The 22,435-nt window shown below is 42.0% G+C and overlaps 1 protein-coding gene across 3 annotated transcripts in view; it reads right to left on the bottom strand.

The window, feature by feature from the left end:
• The window catches only part of CC2D1B (coiled-coil and C2 domain containing 1B), a 31,028-nt gene extending 8,639 nt beyond the window's left edge, over positions 1-22,389 (bottom strand). Inside the window, exons 1-18 of one of the 3 annotated variants that reach the window (XM_080603284.1) lie at positions 21,951-22,389; positions 21,345-21,449; positions 18,318-18,459; positions 14,700-14,812; positions 14,311-14,430; positions 13,048-13,185; positions 10,787-11,060; positions 10,153-10,277; positions 9,916-9,991; positions 8,700-8,810; positions 8,274-8,407; positions 7,583-7,655; positions 5,273-5,385; positions 4,279-4,471; positions 1,794-1,966; positions 1,017-1,142; positions 476-534; positions 105-221 (exon numbers count right to left, since the gene is read on the bottom strand). In XM_080603284.1, coding sequence (XP_080459410.1) covers positions 105-221; positions 476-534; positions 1,017-1,142; positions 1,794-1,966; positions 4,279-4,471; positions 5,273-5,385; positions 7,583-7,655; positions 8,274-8,407; positions 8,700-8,810; positions 9,916-9,991; positions 10,153-10,277; positions 10,787-11,060; positions 13,048-13,185; positions 14,311-14,430; positions 14,700-14,812; positions 18,318-18,459; positions 21,345-21,410 — 2,153 coding nt within the window. In that variant the 5' untranslated portion in view covers positions 21,411-21,449; positions 21,951-22,389. Of the gene's footprint in view, positions 1-104; positions 222-475; positions 535-1,016; positions 1,143-1,793; positions 1,967-4,278; positions 4,472-5,272; positions 5,386-7,582; positions 7,656-8,273; positions 8,408-8,699; positions 8,811-9,915; positions 9,992-10,152; positions 10,278-10,786; positions 11,061-13,047; positions 13,186-14,310; positions 14,431-14,699; positions 14,813-18,317; positions 18,460-21,344; positions 21,450-21,703; positions 21,912-21,950 lie in introns of those variants that run through there. The other 2 variants (XM_080603285.1, XM_080603283.1) reach the window with 2 other exon arrangements.
• Positions 22,390-22,435: the final 46 nt, after the last annotated feature.

Raw genomic sequence — 22,435 nt, 5'->3', positions numbered from 1 at the left:
CATCTCTAAGGAACAGTGGAAAATGCCAAGAACAGAGCCCAAAGACACCAAGATTAAGTGAGATAGGCAGAGGAAGGAAAAGTGGCTGAAGCAGCAGAACATACCGTATCATTTTAAAGGTTCTCTCCTCAAAGTGATGGCTTGGAGGATCCATTCCTTGTGCTTGCGCAAGCTGTAGGATGTCCAAGTCCTTTTTACAACCTTGCGCCATTTTCTCAAACCTAAGTAAAAGCAATAGAAAAGCTACACACAAAGTGGAACATCACACAGAGCATTCTGCCAGATACAGCCCACAGGGTAAGCCTCAGAGGGGAGGTCTGAGAGCACCTTGGAGCTGTAGGCCTCACAGCTACCAAACCTTTCACAGAAGGAGAACTGTAGCAACCTGCACCCCCATCATCTTTAGGGGCGTCAGGGGACTCAAGCGTGAAATGCTCCCATTATGGGAAGACTAACAGCAGGCAGCAGGCCTTACCGAGTCGTTTCAGCTACATTTCCTAGATGCATGAACTGCTTGGAATACTGCAAACATCTCTGTCAACAGAAACACACAAATACAGATGCAATTAATAATGATCTTTACACACAAATTCATAATTGGCAGCAAGTTTTGAGGCTGATGACCACCTAATTTAAGAAAAGTCAAAATCCAGAGTCTTCCCAAATCACCCCAAACCGTACTTTAAGTCCAAAGCCGAGCACAGAATTTATTTGAGCTGCTCTGTCCTACTACTTTTTAAATCACTTAATTTCTAGAGATGAGTTTCACCCAAGGGCTAGTGTTACTCATTTAGGTACTATTCTCAAACCTGATCTCTCACATCTAACAGTGATAATTTGACAGTCCCAAACCCCCAAGCATACCCTCTAACTTCAACTAGTGGAGAATACAACTCTGAAAATTGTTTGCTCTAGGACACACAATCGGAAATATCTTAAAAGAATATTAATGAAACCCATGGAAAAGTTTTTTGTTTGTTTTAAAAAGGCATTTCTAAAATGGATAAAATGGTTACCTCATGTTGGTCCTTCAGCAGTTTTATGAGCTGTGCGTATACTTCCTCTGCTTTCTGGGACACTCTGAGATCTTCATGGTGTATGAAGATAAAATCACCCTCATCATCTGTGGGAGGTGATGGCAGCTGCAACACAAGAACACCACATTTCAGAGCCCTTGTAAGAAATAATGAAGTAGAGAAAAAGCAGTCAGAATGTATGGAAAGGTCAGTGAAGGGAGACAGGCCGTTTTTATTCTCAAGGTAATTCCAAACCAACCACTACTTACACCACTGTCTGACAATTACTTAAGTCGTAAGACCCTGCAAAATGTCTCACAGGCCTAGCTCCCTGATCATTCAGGTCACAAGAGCTATTACAGTGCAGTGTGGTTTCCCCACCTACCCACACACCAATAAGAACTAGGGCATCACTGGATCACGTACACCTGATCCTCATCCCAAAATGGAGTTAGTACATAACCAGGTGTGCTCACACCCTAAACCCAGGAAATATTTCCAAGCTGCATGGTTTAGGTGTGCCACTGTACATCAGGGAGCAAATGGTTCATGGAAACTGAATTTTCTCAGAATCTGGCACATTTGAGGAGAAGAAAAACAAACATGACTAGGATATAGGAGAATTTCAGGGCTCAGTATCCACATTTGCTATTTGAGCAGTTTTAACTGATTTTAAGTTTGTGTCAAGAAACACTATGAAAATCATTCAGTGTTTGAAGTATGCACTTGGACATCCAAGAAAATGATACAAAGCAGAATACTAGCAGTCCTACTAACCTTGGAAATATCAACAGGTTTGCCACATTTTGCTTCCTCAATCTTTGGGTCAAAGCTCTTAGCTGTTCTGAGATACATTTTAGCCTGTTCAAGGTTATTTTCCTTCTTTGCTTTGACGGCTGCCTTCATGTACTGCTTCTTTCTGTTCTCCAGAAATTCCAGCTGTTGCCTAGCTGAAAAAAAAAGTTGTATAACTCACTCATCTGACACTGCCATGGCCCTGAAACAGGTTTATCATGTTCATTTTATAGCCAGAGAGAGGTCAGTAAAAGTACAGACATAAGCTAAGGATGTTTCCTTACTGCACTTCATTGAAATTGACACTGGCCAAGAAACAATCAGGAAAAGAAACACACTTCCTTGTATCACGGCATCCTACGTTAAAAAAAAAATAATCTCACGGCACTTCACAAAGATACTTATATGTAAGTGTCAAAACAGAACTTACAGCCCCATATTTGTAGGGGAGAGACACAGACTACAGTACTGCTGACTAGTAAATAGCAAAAGCTCAATTCAAACTTTCAGCCTCACATTTAAATTTGTAAAAGACAGTGAATAGCATATGAACCCTGCACGAGCACATGAACTCTGAAAACAAGGTTCTTCTATACTCATTTCTGTCCTCTCCCTTGATCTGTCATAGAAAACAGATAAGCCAATGTGGGCAGGCACATTCAGACATATCCATCTCTGCTTATTTGTAACTCCTTGTCATCTTAGTTTCTTATTCATTCTTGGGTCTTTTCTTTCCTTCCCAAAGTAATAAGGACAATCCCACAAGTCAGAAACCATCGCTTTACCATGTAACAGGTCAGTGCATTCTGCCTGTGTACCTCACTTAGGAAAGAGCTGATTACAGGCACTTCCAAAGACACTCGTGTTGTATTCACCAGTGCACTCCGCTACACAAGCGCAGTGATTACACTAGCTAAACGGCACTTGCAAGAGGTGCCTGTCTCAGCAAATAAATACACTAATGACTCTTGCACTGTTTACTGCTGTCAGATGACTATCCTATCCTGTCCTCGCAAAAGAGTCTGCTGCCCTGCTGTTGTGAGCAACTTGCCCAGTCAGCCAAAACCAAACTAATTAGACAAGGTAGCTAGCCCAGTTTTCACTGAGACAGAACAGCAAGGACACAGTGTGCTCTGTGAGGCCGAGATGCAGAACACAGGTATTTTCAAAAAAAAAATCTGTGAAGAATGGACTGAACAAAGCCATTAATCCTACTGATCTTGGCTCCTGGACTTTCCTGGTATAGGTCTAAGTGTAAATGTTGCACTCCACTCCCACACCTCTTAACACCTCACACACACTGACCAAAAAAAAAAAAAAAAAAAAGGATTTCACAGTTTATGGTCAGATGTAAGGTGCACTTCTTAATTTTGGGGGAGGGAAGAAGGTCATGTTTGGATCACAGAATGGAGTTTGACTAGTGAAAGACAGCTTTATGATAGCCATGTACTAGCATATTGTTGTGAAGTTGAAGTCATTAGGAATCTAAGTTCTTGTTACACCTATTGGTCTTATTTTAAGGTACTTGAAATGCCCAGGAGAGATTATTGAGTAATTACCAGGTGACACCAGAGACCAGGTGTTTCCACTTCCTTCACCAAGTAAGTCCAGGGCAATTCGTTTAAGAGAAATGCCAGCTGAAATTGCACAAACCTAATTTCATGAGGATTCATAAGTTTTCAAAGCCAAAACAGACAACTTCTGTGTTTTAGTGTTCTTCATAAAATGAGTCACGGAATTTTCTAGAGAGAAGCTGTCAGGTGGCACTGTGAAATGCCTTTGCACTATGCACAAGAACTTGCCTCGGCCAGCCAGGCAGTTCTGCTTTGTCCTGAGGGAACTGCCCAGGGCAGGACAGAAGAAGGACGGGATTACAATCGTGGCATGACAACGGAACCAGCGAGAGCCTGGACGCTGCTGCTGCATGCCCAAACCACGCAGTGAGGCGGCGGTTGTCCCTTATTATCTGTACAATTAATCTTGTACAGACAACTGCTTAGTGACCTTAGTGACAGAAGGGCTACAGATCGATGAATTACTGCCTATACACCAGTTTGATATCCTTGGATGAAACACTAGGCAGCAGCCACTGTTTGATGTAGGAAGCTGCATCAGATCAATGAATAATTCACGCTAGCAAGCCGTCCACTCTAACGAGAGCGTAGTTCAACTATGAGCAGAGTTGAATATTATGAATCAATACACTTGTTACATCAAAATCAATTAAAAACCCAATCAACCTTATAATTACACATGCTGCAGCTGTGAAATAAAACTGCATGGATGGTCTGGGTCTGCCATCCAGCAGGCAAATATATTGAGGCTCCTGTCAGAGGAAATCTATACCACACATTCACAGGCTCCCGGCCAAAATATAATGAAAAGAAGTCTTTACCAAAGAATTAAACAAAACTAGTGCAAAGGACTTGCACAGGGATCACTGGGAATGGTGAGCCCTTCACCTTACCAGCTGGAGGGAGATGATCCACTGACTCTGCCTTGTCCAGGGTGGAGGGCGATGTAGCTTGTTTCACACGCTCAGGAGAGCTTTCCTCCTCAGCTACAGCAGATGGCACTGTAATTGGCTTAACGACTTGAGTCGGCTTTCCAGGCAGCTGAGCAGGCTTCTTGGCAACTGGGGCCTGTGTCAGAGGTTCATTCTAGCATAACAGAAGTAATTTCGTATTAAATCCATAGAATCTAATCAGGAAGACAGTATCTCAAGCATGGTTATCACTGTATCAGACTTCTGGTATCACTTTTGAGTGCAGTGTAACATTCCAGACTGCTAATTTTAACTTCTAGGGTTTATTAGCAGTGCCATGCCAGTAGGTAGCTGATCTATGCCAGCACCTAACCTCTGTTACAGAAGGGACAAAAGCAATGTTCAACAAGGCAGTGATTTCAAAAAGAACAGATGCATGCAGAAAAAACATCATCCAGGAATTGTCTCTGTTAAAAGCTACACAAGCACAGTTTAGCTACCAAATCCAGCTAGAGAAAGAAATCGAACCAAAGACTAAAAGCTGGTGCTGCGTGAAAAGAAGCAGTAAGTGTTGAACATCCTGGAGAAGCACTAACACAGGAGTTACTGGGATGCAGGATGAAAGCACATATTTATGTACTTTAGAGCAACATAAAGAGATGGCCAGGATCTGAGGTATTTATTTTGAAAATAAGACCCACACATAAGACAGATATGAAAGAGAAACAAACCAAACTCTGGACCCCTGGATTCTGTTTCTAAGTACTGATTGTAATAACCATCTCATCTCTCTCTCCTACACCATAATGCAGACAAACTGTTCCCCTCTCAGAGTCTGAGATCCTGTACAGAATTCTGGGAAATACATTTCATCTCAGATTGCCTGGATTTGCCTGACTGGTAATCCTACGGACTCATCTCTGTATACCAGAAGAGACAACATTTAAACTACTAAATGTACTAAAGAAAGACTAACCTCCTCTTCTTCTTCATTTTCTTCCATGCTTGCCAGCTGACTGGCGTTTTCCAGAACAGCAGCTATTGTGCTGCCGCCATCCGTTGCTGCAACACCAGGAAGAGGGGGAAATCCTGAGAAGGAAAAGAATATAGAAGAGTTATTTAAGACATATGGTGTCTTTTTTTTTTGTTTGTTTTTCTATAAGGCTATTTCCATCCAGGTATCACTATATCACTATCTCATATATTGCAGAAGCCAGTATAACTAGACTGAGGCCAAGGCCACAAACCCTTGCTAAACAGTCTGACTGGTGGGCTTAAGATCAGACCTCCCACTGATATCCAGGCTTAAAGGCACGATGCTAAAATGATGACAACAGAGCATGGTTTTCTAAGTCCAGCAACTGACATGCAGCCAAGGAACCTTACAACCTCAAGAATTTGGTAAGAGGTACCTCCAGACCCAGAATTTACTCTCTCCTTTACATAGGAGAACAGCAGATTGTACAAGAAGTTGCTGGCTCTTTTTCTCTCTCACTACTGCCTCACCTTAGATGGCACATGATCCATGAGAAAAATCAGTGCTGTCCCATACAGTAAGGAACAACACACTGAAGCCCACAAAATGCACTGTATCACTAGCCCTTGAAGTATATGGTGAAAATCTACTGCAATGGAGAAGTTGCAAAGTAAGGCAGAAGTACAGTGGTTTAATGTTAAGTATAAGAAGAAGAAACCTTTTAATTATTTTATTATCCTTTTAAGGATGGGAGGAAGGCTGGATGATGGAAGATAAACTCTGATTTCCTTGCTACCAGTTCAGGGTCAGCTTTAAATAACGAGATACAGAGATGCTACTGGCTTTCTAAATTAAAAAGATTTATCTCGTTAATATGTAGCAAGGATTCTTGTTGCCTGTCTCATTAGAAATGACAAGAAACAATGACTAAACTGCTTCTGAGCCTGGAGATGGCTGCTAAGGGGACAGAACAAGCTTAAGGTACACAGGCAAGCAGAATCTTATACTGATGCCCCCGTGTGACACTTGATCCATTAGTAAGTAGCATTTCTGGCTCCACGATGGTCAAGGCTGCTACTTATCATCATCCAGATGCAATGAAATGCAGTCAGTCCATTATAATCTCATTGTGGTTTCAGTGACTGCCTTACTGTCATCTTCAATGTAAATCATATGGCCTCTAAATGCTGGCTGGAAAACATACAGCTGAGTAAGGAAATTAAGGAGTTATGTGTATTTTCGGAATGCTAAACATGGAGTACCTCACTCTTACAGCACCTGCTATTCACTACGAAAGAGATCACGTTCTAGAGCAAGAGTTGCTAAACTGCTTTCCAGGGACAGCTTCAAAGCAGGGACTGTTCAAACCAGTACGACCCGACAGAGCTAGCACTGCCTACTTTACTACTACTTTACTCCTACTACAGTGTTTCCTGTTGTCACATTTGACAGTGACAAAAAAAGCCACAAGCTCTGTGTCTCTTTGCTAGGATTTATTTTTTTAAAAACTTAGAAAATCTAGGCACCACTCTGCAGTGCTTTGTGCTTCTTATCACAAGAACTCATTAGGCACAATGCAAAAGTAATGATGCTTCAAAGGGGAAGAAACAGTATCATGCAAGCCAGAGGTGAAATATTCCCTAGATGACCTTGCCCAAATCTTTACAGACACAGCAGTACGTGTTGTGAAGAAGATAAGCAGGAGGCAGAGTGTCTCATGAAGCAGGTTTGGTTTCTGCCTCTATCACTGTCTCAGTGTGACCACAGGCATGATTTGTTTAATCTCTGGATACTACTTTTACTAGCCTTGAGAAATGCAATATTGATCTGACTTGTCAGGTGTTGTAAGGAGCTATTTGATTAAATATAGAGTTCTGAGGCTGCTGCTGGGAAGAAACAGAATGGAAAACATCAGGTGATTTTTTCCAGTTTCAAAAATCTCCATCCAGTTAACTAAAGAGACAACACATCCCAAATTTACTCTTTCCTTTAGGAGGGCTGGCACAGAGGACAGGTGCCTTTTTCAACACCTGCCCATGATTAAGTTGTTTAATTCTCCAAACAGGACTGCTTTCAGGTTCTGCCACTCTCAAACAAGCAGTCAGGAATATTCAGAGTGAAAGTTTAGGAGCATTTTGATAAACAGTTTTAAAATGTATTCTTCAACACCACCAAACCGCAAGGCCAGCCCACTACCTGAGAAAAAGGAGGAGCTGTTCCACAGGATGAGGAGACAGTACCTGCACACTTCCTCCAGAGCCCAACAAACATACAGAAGCTGGGATCAGGACATTTTATGTTCACACTTACCAGGAGGAACAGGTAGCTCGGAAAAATTCACTTTTCTCCCCGCTTTATGGGCTCTTATAGCATCTTGGTATTGCTGTAACAGAAGCCACACAGTAAGACATAAAGTGGAGTTTAATTCTGTCAATCATCATATTTAACCAGCACAAATATTGCAGAATACTCAGTATTTTGCTATCAAGTTGTATGTGCATACCATTGCCCTCTAATTCTGAAGCCAATGCTTGTTCAGTGACTATTTACACTTGTTTTCGGCATAGTCAAAATGGTAGGGGAAGGTAAAAATAGTGTTTTGAAACCCAAACTTTCCTAACATTTTAGATCTTTAAGTTTCTTCATCAACACATTACAAAGCAGAAATCTTTGGATAGGAATTCAGCTCTGAAATTTCTGCAGCTCAGAAATGGACAACACATTTAAGTTCTTCTGACATAAAAGTCCGAAGAGCTTTTCCTCATTATTATTTATCATTTACAGTATGTGCCTTGTCTCCAAATTGGTTTTGTATCAGCAGAGCTGAACACCTGTATCTGTTTCTCCTTCCTCTGAAAGTTTTACAGCTTCCCCAGTGGAGTTCTTACCAAACAAAAGGACAATAAACAAATTATTTTATCCCGGAAAAAGTCTTCAGCAAGATAATTAATTCAAATGGCTTTGCTGGATGCAAACAGCTTTCTACAATGTCATTTTATACCTTGGCTATCCTCTCGTGCATTCTGGCTTTCCGATCATCCCCACTCGCTTTAGCTTGTGCTGCTGCTGACTTGTACTTCTCAAGCCTTTGCTGCAATGCTTCCAGCATTGTTTTTGGTTGCTGCAGGGAAGCTTGAAATAAGACAGAAAATGAAAAGCTGCACGATTCAGACTTCAAAACAAGAGATGCCTTTTTCAGACTTTTCCTTACCTTCTGCAGAGACAAAAACATAATTGCAAGGTCTTATTAATTTTTATTTGCATTACTGGTCCAGAACAAAAAGTACAGGTGCTATCATCAGCAAACGATATTCAGGAACATAGCTAGGTACACTCAATCCTCCCGTAGTTGACTGGCAAGAGCAGACCTGAAAATGCCTTCCACCCCTGCTATTTTTATGTCTTCCTACAAAAAATCAAGTCCTACCTGAAGCTTCTTGGTTCCGAGTTTCAGCTGATGTAAGACCTTGGGAACTTCTCACTGCAGCCGGTACCTTTTGCTTGGATGTACTTTGTACATTTCCTAAGCTTTCAAGATCTGCAAAGCAAGGAAAGCGGTAAGATTCACAGCATGTTCTATAAACAGCAAGGCAACCCATGTTAGTAAGAAAACCATCAATTTGATCACATCCTCTTCCAGAAAGCTTTTTGGCTTCAAAACAATATTTGGGTGGCAAGATAAGTCTAAAGTTTCCATTATTTGGAGCAAATGCTTTACAGTAGAAAAATCTCAAATACTAATTTAATTTTGCTTAGTACTTCTTATGAAGAAAAAAAGTAAAACAAGTTCAGGTATTCTAAGAATTCTTTCCCAAAACAAAACTTGCTATCTTGGCAGATGGAAAGTGTGAAACAGATTGCTAAGTTGACTAAAATATCCTAGTAACAAACTATGTGCTGAAAAGGGAAGCAAGTAATACCATCTATTCAGAAAAACAAGTTTCTGGCACTGTGCAATAGCATTTATTTTAGAAAAGTGGAAAAATATCCACTACAACCATCTTCCACTTTTTATGTCAGAATATGCCATGGGGGAAGTTTCTCTCTAATACCACTTGGTGATCAGTTTAGAACTTAAGGAGTCATAAAACTCATGATTTATTGAAATAATTACTACTCACAGTAAACTGTCTAGAACACTGACTTGCAACTGTTGTTGCTGATAATACTGGCTCCATTTTAATAAGAAGTCTCTTACAAGGATATCTTCAATATTGTTACCTTCCCTTAATATTTAGACTAATGCACTGAAATCATCTATATCCAGAATGAGTGTATCTGTCAGTTTTTTTAACCTAGAACCTTATGAACCTCAGTTAAAACACATAAAATCATCAAATACTACAGCAAACTTTGAGCATTTGTCATTACCCCCTTTCCCTGCCTCTTCACAGATTGGCTGCTTTTTCAAAAATTACAAAAATGGGAAAATTAGACATCAAAACTTACTTGAACTTTGTGATTCACAGAGAGTAACTTTAATACAAAAAATGACACATCATTTTTCTTGGATGGTCTTGATTAGAATTTGAATATTCAGCAAGTCTCAGACCTAAGTAATGTTCGATTCTTACAGTTTTGCCATCAATTACGAGTCATTTTACATTACAGCACACAGAGACTTCTAAAAAAATGAGCCTTACCCTGAGGAGATGGAGGCATATTCTGGAGGTCTATTGGCTGCCCACTGTCCAAAGCTTCCAAGACCACATCAAATTTCTAACGCAGAAAAACAAACCAGAAGGTGTATTCTAGTATGTCCAAGACTTGCTAGCTGTCGCAATGAACATCTGACACTCAATGAATGCATAAGCGTGGTGTGTGAGTACAGCACAGGTACGTTTAACACAGGATTTACCCAGGATTTCACATGTGCGTACCTTGCCTGTCTTCATGTATTCCTTTGCCTTCTCCAGGTTCCCTCGCTGTTTGGCTTTCAGAGCTGCTATTTTATACTCCTTCTGCCTCATCAGTAATATTGCTCGTGTGTTGCTGTTCTGGAGATCTGTGAGAAGGAAACAGTACCGAGACTTACACAGAACGTGCAAGATGTGCTTCTCTTGCTATGTTCATCTATTCAGTCCTGCATTGCTTTGAATCACGTCCACCTTACATAAATCCTTTTTCTTCCAGTCTCCAGAATTCCTACCAGATCTGACAATCCCACTTTTCCCATTAAAAAAATAACAAATAAGAAATGAAAAATGAAAAAAAAAAATCTCTTAGGATCTCAAAAACTCTTTAAAGCTTTGAATCCTACATGTCACAATACTGAATGAGAAACCGAGGCACAACAAATGTTAGATGAAACATACTGATACACTGCAGACCAGAGGTTTACAACTGTATGTGATTGCACTGCCAGAAATTCAGCATCCCATGGACAGCCCTATCTGAAATATTCAGCAGGGAAGTGCCAACATAAGAAGTGCCTTGCAACAAAATTTTAAAAATGGAGAAAGATGTAGCATGAACATTCACGTTGCAGCTGCCTATCCTCTCAGATCATGGTACCTGTTTCCGCGGTAGGACTAGAAACAGCACGACCCTGTACAGACTCCAACTCCAGATGCTGCTCTGCCTCACGAGGGGTCTTCTGCTCATCATCTGCAGCAGATGCATCTCTACTCTCTGGTGGGACACTGACTGAATCTTCTGAAATCTCCTGCTCTGCTCCTGTGGCTTGAGATATGTGAGAAGAGCTCTTTCCTGTTGCAACAGGAGGTGGCATTTCTTCCTCATTGATTTTTTTGCCTCTCTTCACTGCAGCCAGCATGGTTTCCAGTGTCTGGCAGAGATGGAACAACAAAGTTAATCAGCATTTTCATCAAACATATTGCTAGAATAAAATCATCAAACCACGTTAATTCCCCTATTCATGGTAGGATCTATTACACCCATCACTAGAAACTGTTGCCCTTTAGCATTCCTTATTTTTCTGTAAGGGCAACTTCAGCACTCGTGAAAGGTGCCCAATTATCAGAGCAAACAATGCAAAAGACTTGCTACACAAACCAGGTAACTGGAAGTATCTCAGCACCTAGAACTATCAGATGGCTGATGTGTGCACAGTCAGCTTTGCCACAGACAGTCACTAAGGAAATCATTTATACCAACTGTTAATGCATTTTGTCTGTAAAACAAAATAAAATATACTGCACTGAAATGTCACTGCAAATGTGGATTTAGGGAAAGAAGGATTCTGCATATTTCTTTCATGGGGATGAGAAAAGCCATTAAGTCTGAGCAAAGGACACAGGACTTCAGCTGGTGACCTATGGCAAGAATCTCTCACCATCTGTAACTTGGCTTAACTGCTGCTCCTTTTCTTTAAAATCCTTCCTCCACAATGAGAATTACCTGCACAGTGTTCACAAGGGTTTTAAAATTATTTTTAAAACTAATGTTCAGACAAAAGAGCACCATGTTCTTTATGCCAAAGCAGAAGTTTTTACTTCCTTCACTTTCCACTGAAACTGAAATGGAAGCACAGAAAGCCACCAACAAAATCTCATCGGTGCCAGAATCACTGCTATTTCCAGTTAGCCATGGCTTTGTTTAACCTATTAAACAACAGTGATAGATACACTTTGGACTGACTGCATGTGAGATTGGGGTTCAGACCAGTCCAGCAACCCACACGCAGCCCTCTGTTCACCACGTGTGGGATGGCAAACTGACTGGAAATGGAATTAGACTCTGAGATTAAAGTTCACAGTTCCAAGAACTAAGTACATGAAATAACTGTACATCATTTGCTGGCATGTCATCTAGCTAATTAAAGAACTGAAAGCTGTGAAGTAAGATCTAGTCTACTAACCTTAGCTACACCATTTAAGTACATGTAAAGTCCCCACCTTGAGGAAAAAAAAAAAAAGCAAAGGAAGTCGCAAACAGAGCATTAGGTTTCTGTATTTGGTGAAGGAAGTTGGTCTGGCTATCCCTCTGAAAGGTCAGGTGGTTTTGTGCACATTCCTTTCAGAGCTGGTAGGCAAGCAGACACACTCAGTTGTTCCCTTTGCACACTAAGCCCCTTGGTAGCTGGTCAAACATTACACTCTTCCCTCTGTGGACAGTGCTGGGCTCTGAAGTTTTGCTTAACCAGACAGAGGCTGCTGCTGTCTGAGGTGACGCAGGAGATCAGATGAAAACAAACAGGGAAATAGAGGCACTCTGCACGGCAGTAATCACCAGGCTCTACAAACTAACTACAAGCACGCCACCTGGCTGAAAAGATGCAAAGCTGAAGAAACTGCTCCTCACCGCAATTTGTAATTGTCCTTAGGAAAAAGCCTGTTTGATTCAATTTCAAGCGCAGCCGACACACCCAGGGAAAGGTATGCTGTCTTTATCTCACAGAGCTGAGCGGAAGGTTAGTACCTGAAGCAAAGCATCAGTGATGAACTGGCAAGTGTTTGTGCTAGGAAAGCCCTGAAACTTCGCTTTGAGGTAACACTGAACAGTCATCACAGGGGAAATTCTCATCTAGATGGGCAGGTTTAACATCAGCGTTTACCATATGCCCTGCCTCCAGCTACCACTTGCCACATTCAACAGAGCTGATGCACAGAAGACCTCTGAAGTTACACTTTATCTGTGTACTTACACATTAGACCAGTAGTAACTACCAGGAAATATTTTTAAAGTAGCTTAAGGCAGCAAATTAGAATTTCTCTTCCATCTGAGCAATTTCACACATCTGGAAAGACTGAGCTACACCTCAGAGAACGGATTTTGCCTCCCTCTCGTTCATGTAACTTATGAATCCAACTTACCTTAAGGCCTCTTTCGTATCGGCGTAGTTTGACACTCTCACCCGACTCCTTTGCATTTGAAATTGCCGTCCTGTAGTTAGCAATTCTCTTCTCTATTGTCTGTTGCAGCTCGCTGGTAACAGCAGGAAGTGAGGTGGTCTCAGAAAAAATAACAAAACAAATCAAGAAAACTTATTTAATCAAACGATATGAGTTTTTGCACAGCACTGAAAAACAAACATTCCTCTTCTACGCGCTCTCGCGCTAATGAAGGACAAAACAGCCTCTCTAAAACAGAGGAGTACTTGTACTGCGCTAACGGTCCCTGGATCCACCTCTGGGCTTTCTCTCAAAGGCGTAATAGAGAAGAGTGGGTGGAGACATTTAGAAAACTCAGTCACAGGGTAATAGGAGACATGTGGTTAGAGAGTAGGTGAGGGAGAACAGTAAAGTCTCTCAAACACCACATAACAGAGAGTGTGAAGAAGTATTTTGGCACAAATCTTGACTTTTTCTTTTCTCATTTTCTAAACATGCTGGTTCACTCCCTTCAGGGGTTCTCCTACCTGATTTTACTCTAGGAGTTCTTTTTCCTCCTCCTACAGCTTGTGATCAGTTCAGTGACAAAAGCAGCAAAAGGTATGAGCAAAGTTATGAGCAGCTACTTACAAACACTCCACAGCTACAGAGACATCTCAGATGGCTACTGATGTAATTATTGCCATTATCTCTACAGAAACTCTGACAGACTCACTTATTAATGGGCACAGTGCACAGGAGCACTGGAATCTGCAGCACACAACAGAAACAGGGCAGTAACTGAATAAAGGATTTGACTGCATGAGAACTGACAAATTAAGCTGAGAAAGATAATGCTACCGTGAAAAAAATCCACAAAGATGTTAAAGACGTTGAGGTGTAACAAGTCTCTCATGGTTTCAGCAAATTGCTTAATACGAGGAGGAAGAAGATACAAACTCTAGAAGTCTGCACTGCTGTCTGCATGCTCATATGTAAAATGAGGCACAAGGCATGCTTGATTTGAACTGTTTACCTCCTCAATTCAATGCTTACATTAAAAATCATCCTTGGAACAAACCAAAAAATAATCATTCGACTACACCAGTACAGCACTAGTTTCCACAGAGAAGACTGTAGTAGCATACTTGTTAGTTTCTTTGAGGACAAGATCATCTCTGTGCATCTTTGCTTGTTACCCTTGTAATAATCTGCATCCTAACAGTGATTCAGCAAGACTGTCAGAAACATAAAGCTCTTTCCTACCTGTGGTTGCAGTTCAGGTTCCTCATTTTCCGATTCAGCTGGGGACTGTTCCATTGCTGTTGTTTCATCCCCACAGCTTCCTGTTTCGCCCTCCTCCCCCAGAACTTCTTGCAATTCTGCCTAAAGTAAACGTAAAAAAAAAAAAAAAAAAAAAAAAACAAGAAAAGGCAACAGTTCCTCAAAATTTTCTTTGTCCTCAAAATATAAAATAAAATCAACTCTCAAGTTCCAAAACCTCTGGTTGAACCTTGAACGCAAACAGAGAGTCTTAACACCTTATATCCCAGACATTTTTTTCTTTATTTTAAAGAAACTGCTTCCACTGGTAACCACAAAACAAAATCAATAATAAAGACACTAAAACTTCTCACTAACAAAGTTACACGTACCAACAGGTCTGTATCTTTCTCCAAGTCTTCATCCTCCGTTTCCTCCTCGTCTTCATTCAGATCCTTCATACAGTCTGCAGCCAGCTTTTCAATATGATCCATGGGCAGAGGAGCTGCAAAAAGAAACCACAGCTATGCAATCATCGGGTACAAATTCTAAAGGAGTCACTATCGGCTGAAGGACAGCAGTGACATCTCTTGCTTCCCCTGTATCTGTGACAAGACTCAGACGTCAGGGAGGATATACTCATGGACAGACAGACTGGGGAATGAACACCCACGAGAAAAGCAATACTAATGTTTCTGAGAGTGATAGCAGGAAAACGACTGCATCTAATAACCTAGCTCAGAGATTACATATCTGGGGGAAATAACATCTATTTACTAATACAAGGAGCCTGAACTGAAAAGTTACGAGTACCATGACAGACTAGCATGTATGGTAGAACACAACAGTGCTCAGAAAATAGGCACAGAGGAGAAAGGTACCGTGGCAGGTTTGCACAGTAAGGATGTTTAAGACCGAGGAAGACAGACAAGTAGGCCTGGATGAAACAACTGGATCAGGGAAAAATTAATCTAATCTGCTAGTCAAATTCCTAGGCAGATTTATGATACAGATAAATACCTCTATGATATTATTTACAGAAATAACTAAGAACAGAGACTTTGTCATTATGGAAGACTTCAATTTTCCAATGAAAAGTTGGAAAATAATACTGGCTACTCTTGGATGTTACGTCAAAGCTGTATTTCTCAGTTAAGATAAAAAACAATGGCCGCAAAAGAACAAATAAATATAACACTTCCATAAGTAAATCCGATTATAAGTTTCTATCTATGAAAGGGAATTACTGAAGCAGCCTTTGTCCACAGTATGAATAAACACCTGAACTAGTTTTAAGCTGATGACAGATACTTCAAACATCAAACCCTGCTTCAAAATCAGACTTGGCATATAAAATTAAATACTCCAACTCAAGGCATCAAACTTGTCCTTAGAGGGAGATTCCCCTCTTTAGCCCCAAAGCAGAAACAGACTACTGGTACAGAGATCTGCTACACAAATCAGGAAAAGTACTGCTCCTTCTGCCTCTCTAACTACACTTCCCCATTTTATTCATTGCTACCTCATTCCCCGAGGTTTCCCTTTCTCCAAATCTTTATTAGTTCCTTTGTGCTGCTATTTCTCTTCATGCTTCTGTCTTTGCCCCGAAAAAGGGCACTGAACTCCTCCTTGCTGAGTTTTCGTCTCCGCTTCATGCTGTGCCTAGCTGTAACTATTCACTTCTCCCATTCCTTCTCAAAGGTGAAGTTCTTTCCCCACAAATCCCTACTGTCCACATAAATGCCTCTGATAGCTCTCTGCGGAGACATGACCCTGACTTCAGTAGTCTCAGCAAACACTGAATAAAATCTAGATCTTCAGGGCAGAGCTTTAGAGCTGATTTAAACAGATCTAAAACAGATCCCATCCCTCCCCTGCATTTGCTGAATCAGCTGTAAACTAACCCAAATAAAGTTGTTTCTTATCAAATGATCAAAGTTACCGTATCAATGCTACAGTGCCTCTATCAAACATGCTGCTCATATACACGGCCCCTAGCAAAACTCTGCAACCAGGCTGTAGGCCATATCCAAAGGAACTGGCTGTACCTGGAGGGTCAGAGTATCCTGTACCTGAAGCCCCACTAGAGGCAAAAAAAAAGCCATCCAAGCCTTCCTGGATGGCTGGTTCAGCACTAACAAGGTACGGCAAGCTGAAGCTACCATTTCATATATCTGAGCAGCTCACCAACTGGCGTTTATCACTTACAGACAGCAGAGATTTCTGTACTTGAGATGTTGTAACAGTACAGCTTCTGCATCTTCAAGCTACGGAAAGAGATCACTTTTTTTCCCCCCATCACGGCTCTAGAATATAAATCCAGGAGTCAGTTACTGCACCTCTTGCTCAGCCAAGAACTGAGCACTAGTATTCATTGCACTGTGTCCCTTTTCTCTACCCTCCTCTGGACAGGGTCTGTTCTTCTCCTGGCCCTACTGTACCCTCCTCCTTCCGAGGTGCTGGCCTGCATCCTGTCTCCCCACACACCGTGCCCCCATCAGTACGCTGTACCAGGTCTTGTGATCCCACCCCAGTGCCAGCTGCCCACCTGTTCATCTTCCACAAACATCTGGTCTATATACTCCTAGTTCTACCAGGAAAACAGAATAGTTGTGTATGATTTTATGAGCACATATAAACACACATTTATGTACACACACCTTTAGAAAGCACAGTAAGCACTGATTTTTCCTCCCTGTCTGAAGTTCCATTTCCCTCTTATGAATAAAGTGACAAAAAAACACACTGATATGATCAGGGCCAAAGGAATTCAGCACTGGAGATGTTGACAACAATTCATAAGCTCCTGACACCCAGATTTGTCGCCAAAACACTACCGTGTGGGTTTCAACCACAAGTAACCTATGTTCAAAGGCAGAAGTTCTGCTACTGTGCTTATTAGCATAATTGTGCTTAGTAGTTTTACTTACTACAGTCTTGAAGTCTAGATGGTGGAAATGATTTACAATTTAGTTTTAGATTCAAATACCCACTCCCTCTCGTCAATTGCGGTGCTTAAACAGTCACTTTTCCTAAATAATTTTTAATTTCTTGACTCTGCTTTTTCTGCATCTGAAAGCCCCTTCAACTATTACAGGTAAATGACTACAGAGCTGAAAATAAGGCTGTAGTTGCACTAGCACTTCTTTCTAGCACCTGCAGCAAGGGTAGGCCCCAGTCTTCTTTTCCCATCGCTGCCACCCCCCTTCCTTGTAACCAGTGCAGCATTTACACAGGCAGGCTGTAGAACAGATCGAGGAACTGTTTCAGCTGAAAACCCAACACAAGAGAAGTTTGTTTTTACAGATCAGCTTCCTGAACCAGCCTACCAGGCAACTCTGTAAATACGTGTACTACTTCAGAGGTAGAGCTCGCTCACTAGTAAACTGCCCCAACTCTGCAGCAATCTCGACTTACAGTAGCTCACAGCAATCCTGTAAAACGCTGCACAGCTGTAAGCGAACACTATCAGACATAATTAACAGATTCTTAAAATACTAAGAATGATAATGATTCATTCCAAGAGACACTCTACCCTCACACATAATGCAAGCTACGGAGTTGTCCAAGGAACTCCATCACTTCCAGAACGTCTCTCTTAAAAGCAAGTTCTGTTTTGGTTACAGAATCCAGGTAACTGAAGAATGTAACATAACTCTAAACAAAACCAGAAGAACAAGCAAACAACCCACCTTCCACAAGGAACATCATTTCCATTCTGAATTGATCTAGCACCTTCTACCACTTATGACTTCACATGCTAAATTACGAAGCACATCCTTATTCAGTCATTATTAAATCGGCTAGCCATGTCTATCTCCTATGTTCACACGAACATAGACAAAAAACTCACCCCTTTTTTGCAGTAACAACTTCAACCTTTCAAAGTAAAGGAAACTGCCTCTATCAGTGACGAAAAAACTTTTTAGATAAAGCAGTGATTTGTAAATAAGTATCTTCAATATATTATTCAGGTCATTAATAAGTGAAATCATGAAACTTTAACTTACTTTTCCCTTTTGGTTTTGCTTTCCCTTCTTTCACCCTTGCTCCTGTGATAGCAGCAAGCTCTGCTTCTAGGTCCCCATCATCCTCACCGTCCTCTGCACCCAGCAGCATCTCTTCAGGATTGAAATCTACAAACAGCCCCAGCTGGAGACAAGGGAAAGAAAAAAAATACAGCAGTGAGAACAGAGATGACGCTCAAAAACATCACACTGCATAGATTAAACATTTCCATGCATTCTGGATGCTGCTCTTTCTTTTTTAGAGCCCACTATCACACCACTTCTATTACCAGAGCAATGCACACAAGTCATATGTAACTCAGCTGAGGTATGTAAATCTTCATAAGCAACAAACACTCCCTCTAGAATGCTACATAACCAATGATTTCTAAAAATAAAGCCTATCTAACAGTTTGACACAACAAGGTAAAACAAAACGTCTGTTATACTGAGCCTCATTAAGCAGATATCATCAAGGAAGCTAAGGGTAGTTCCGGTAACAGCTAAGCTAAAAAATATTTAATCATTGCTCACATAATACAGGTCTGACGTGTGCACCACAGAGACTTCTCCCTTATCTCTTGGAAGAAGCTATATTTACATATACAGAACTGTTCTCTATTTCTCATTACCTCTGTGTGTAAATCATAAACACAAGGAAAGCGCACGCAGACAGAAACCTGGCCAACCCAGCAATGCCTACACTATGCTGGAAGAGATCACTACAGCTAAGTGACAGCACCTCACGGAAGATTATTATTAACAGCGTTCAGAATTTGACAGAGTAGTGGCGGTTCTCTCTCAATTTTGGCAAAATATGCCAAAGGATACAAATATCCGAGAAACCTCTGAGGTCGCAATCTGAAAGATATTCTTCTTAAATGCCATTTTGACATGAATTTTGTATCACTGATGGAGAAACCAGCCAAACCTGGAATAAGTGTTTTTTATGCAAAATACACTAAGCATTATATATATATATATATATAAATATGAATTAACTGAATCCCATTCATCCTGTGAGGTAGGTGGATCACATTTCCTCAGATTTTTTCAGAGCACAAGCCTCTTTCGGCTTATTGGTCTTCACATGGCCAAGCAGGCAGCAGCTCAGCCCCTCTCAAGCAGAGGAATAAAAAACCAGTTATTATTGCAAGGGTTAACAGCCTCCCCCTGCCTTGGAGGATCTGAAGTGCTGCCAGAAGTTGAAGCTGGCTGTCAGTTTATCAACTAGCGTGAATCAGTAATGACAACCGTCAGAACTGTGGTGCCGGTGGCTACTGCCCTGAAATATTTTGTTGCTCTCTTTGAAGCCTTGTATAATCCCGAAAGAGAAGATGAAACACAGCTGAGAAATACTGACTCCAAGAATCAGGAAGAACGTTCAAAACCAGCAGCTACTTGTTGCCTAGCCATGATCCTGCCCTTGACATTCTGTAAGGCACTGAGCGGATCAGCTGGCCACCCCCTGCCTTCTTCCATCTTCTGTAAAAGAAAACTAACATTTGTAGCTTTGTGTAGAATGGAAAGAAGGGCTAGACAAGATTTAATTAGGAAAGGTTTATTAAAGGCGATCTGAAGATTCAAGTTCTATAGAACACACACGCGTACCTTTCATCAACGTGCAAAATGAACCAGGAGCTGCTGTGACCTGTCTGTTACTACGCAGTAAGTGTAGCGAGTGTAATCATGAAGAAAAGAACAGGCTCTGACTTTCTCAATCTGTTCAGCAAGGCACTTTTCCAACTAAGTTAGTGTATGAACTGCAAAGTTTTGGTTTTACTTCTTTTTTCTGTTATATCAAGCATTTGTTTAGTATTAACATGCAGCTCAAAAAAAGATTAAATTCATTTGCAAGTGAACAAACCATTAGCATATTCAAGAAAACGACCCTCCAAGCTATAAATAAGAAGGGACAAATAGCTAACCATACAGCATTAGAAATTAGCAAAATATTAGTTAGATCCTTTACTTTTTTTTTTTTTGTTTCCTTTTTTAGGGAGGGTGAAAGACGTTTTTCCCTTTTACATTTTCTTATATATTACTATTCCAACTGAGAACTACAAGTTTTTGTATCAAAGCAATGCTGACGTTACAGACCTCTAACAGAACCATTCTGCCTCTTGTATAGGATACCTGGTTCCTGGGAAGTCATCGACAAGGAATATCTTACCTATTTTTTCCAGGCTATTATCCCATTCCAATCTCTTCTCATATTTCCCTATTTTTCTATCAGCTATTTCTTCTCTACAGACTTGCCCCTTTTCCACCTTCAAAGGTTTCTGAACTTCCACTACAGTTCAAACTTACTCTATACATTTAACTGAGCTCTCTTTTTCTTCCATTCCTATATCTAGAATTTTGCCTTGGTCAGATCTCCATTTTTGACGCTTATTCCTGACTTCCTACACCTCCTAACTATTAACTAAATCATGCCTCCCTTCTCCAGACTTCCAAAAGTACATCCAAAGGTAAGGAGTATGAAAAACCAACATACTGACACATCTAAGCTCCCAGAGACTACGTTACAGCTACATGACAGGGACATAGACAAGCTCATCTGTTACATGAATGACTGCACAGAGAGAAATAAGAAATAACTTGATTTATTGTTACCCCATACATGTCCCTGAATTTGTTGCTAGAGATTCTAGTATTCTTATTTCCGTGTTCTTAGATGTGTAAGAAATACCTCAATATGGTTACTGAATTTGTTATTAAATCTCAATGTAGGTGAAGTAGGAAACTACTGTAAACATGAGTCATGCGGTCTCATGCAAAGATTACAGTGTCACAGCATTGTGGCTTCCTTCCAAGGCCTCCGCTGCTGCATGTCAGATCATTACTTGAAGAACGCTCTAAAGCAGGAAGCCGAAAAACAATCAATACACAATTCAGAAGTTTTCATAGCCCTACAGTATCAGTGCACGGGAGATCCTAGCAGGACAGGAGCGGTAGGAGCTCCCCGAAGAGCAGGCGGCCCCCTCCCTGCCGTACCACCACACCTCCCTGCCCCTTCGCCTTCCTTACCTGCTTTGCAACTGCAGCGCCCTGCCCCTTCGCCTGGGGGCTTTTCTTGTGCCTCCTGCCAAGCATGCTGGCTCCCGAGTCTCACAGGGCCGCGTTTCTAAGGGACTGAGAGCACAAGGAACCCACCGTCAGTATCTCAGCACCCGGCTGGCGGCGCGGGCCGGACACGGCCCCCAGCACCGGGGGCACCCCGCAACGCCCCCCGGCCGCGGGCACAGCGGCGCCGCCTTCCCCACCGCTCCCGCCCGGCCCTCCCCGGCCGCTCAGCCCGCGGGAGGCGGCGGGAGGCTGAGCGCCGTGAAATGGCCGCCGCCGAGGGCCCGACCCGCACCGGGCCGGCCCCGCCGGGCCCCGCTCACCTCCGCCCGGCGCTGCAGCGCGGCCCGGCCCCGCACCGCCCGGCCGCGGCTCCGCCACAGCACAGCGCCTGCGCCGGGGCTGCGGGGGCGGAGCTGCCGGCCCCGTCCCCAGGGCAATAGGAAGGGGACAAAACCCCAAAGCACAGCCCCGGGATCGTTGGGACTGCTGGGAACCCCTGGCGGTGGGAGTTCTCGTACAACCTGCCCCAGCACGTGGCAGAAGGGGGAGGGATAAGGCTGTGCTAACCAACGCGTTAATAAGGAGCTGTAGCAGTTAGGATACGCGTTGCCATAAAGGAGCCCCTTGGCTTTGCTTCTCCTGCCAGGCATGTCCGTGTTCAATGGTTCCTGAAGCTGCTGTGGCAAGGTTTCCCGTCCTCTAAATAAATGGATGCCCTATCTCAGCTCCCCAGCCATCGGAAGCATTATACCCAGCTTCCTTATATGTAACCTTACAACAGGGAGTTCAAGAAGCTTTCTGCCAGCTGCAGCCTCATTCTACCTTTCCTTCATTGAGATCAAACAAGAACAACATTTGGAGCCCATTCCACAGGAGTTTTCAACCTATCTGTCTCCAACAGATACCCAGTTTGCTAAACAGCTCCATTATAGAGGTAGCTTTTAAACAGACATGGATTACCTGAGGTTACTTCCTTAAAGCAATCCTCAATACCAAGGCAAGATTGCCATCCAAATAAAGACAAAACAATTGCTAGAATGACCAATTTTTCT

The sequence above is a fragment of the Anser brachyrhynchus genome (assembly GCF_964034855.1).
Source record: "Anser brachyrhynchus genome assembly, chromosome: 8".
Taxonomy (NCBI): Eukaryota; Metazoa; Chordata; class Aves; order Anseriformes; family Anatidae; genus Anser; species Anser brachyrhynchus.
The sequence above is the reverse complement of the archived record's forward strand: the minus strand, read 5'-3'. Positions and strand labels throughout refer to the sequence as shown.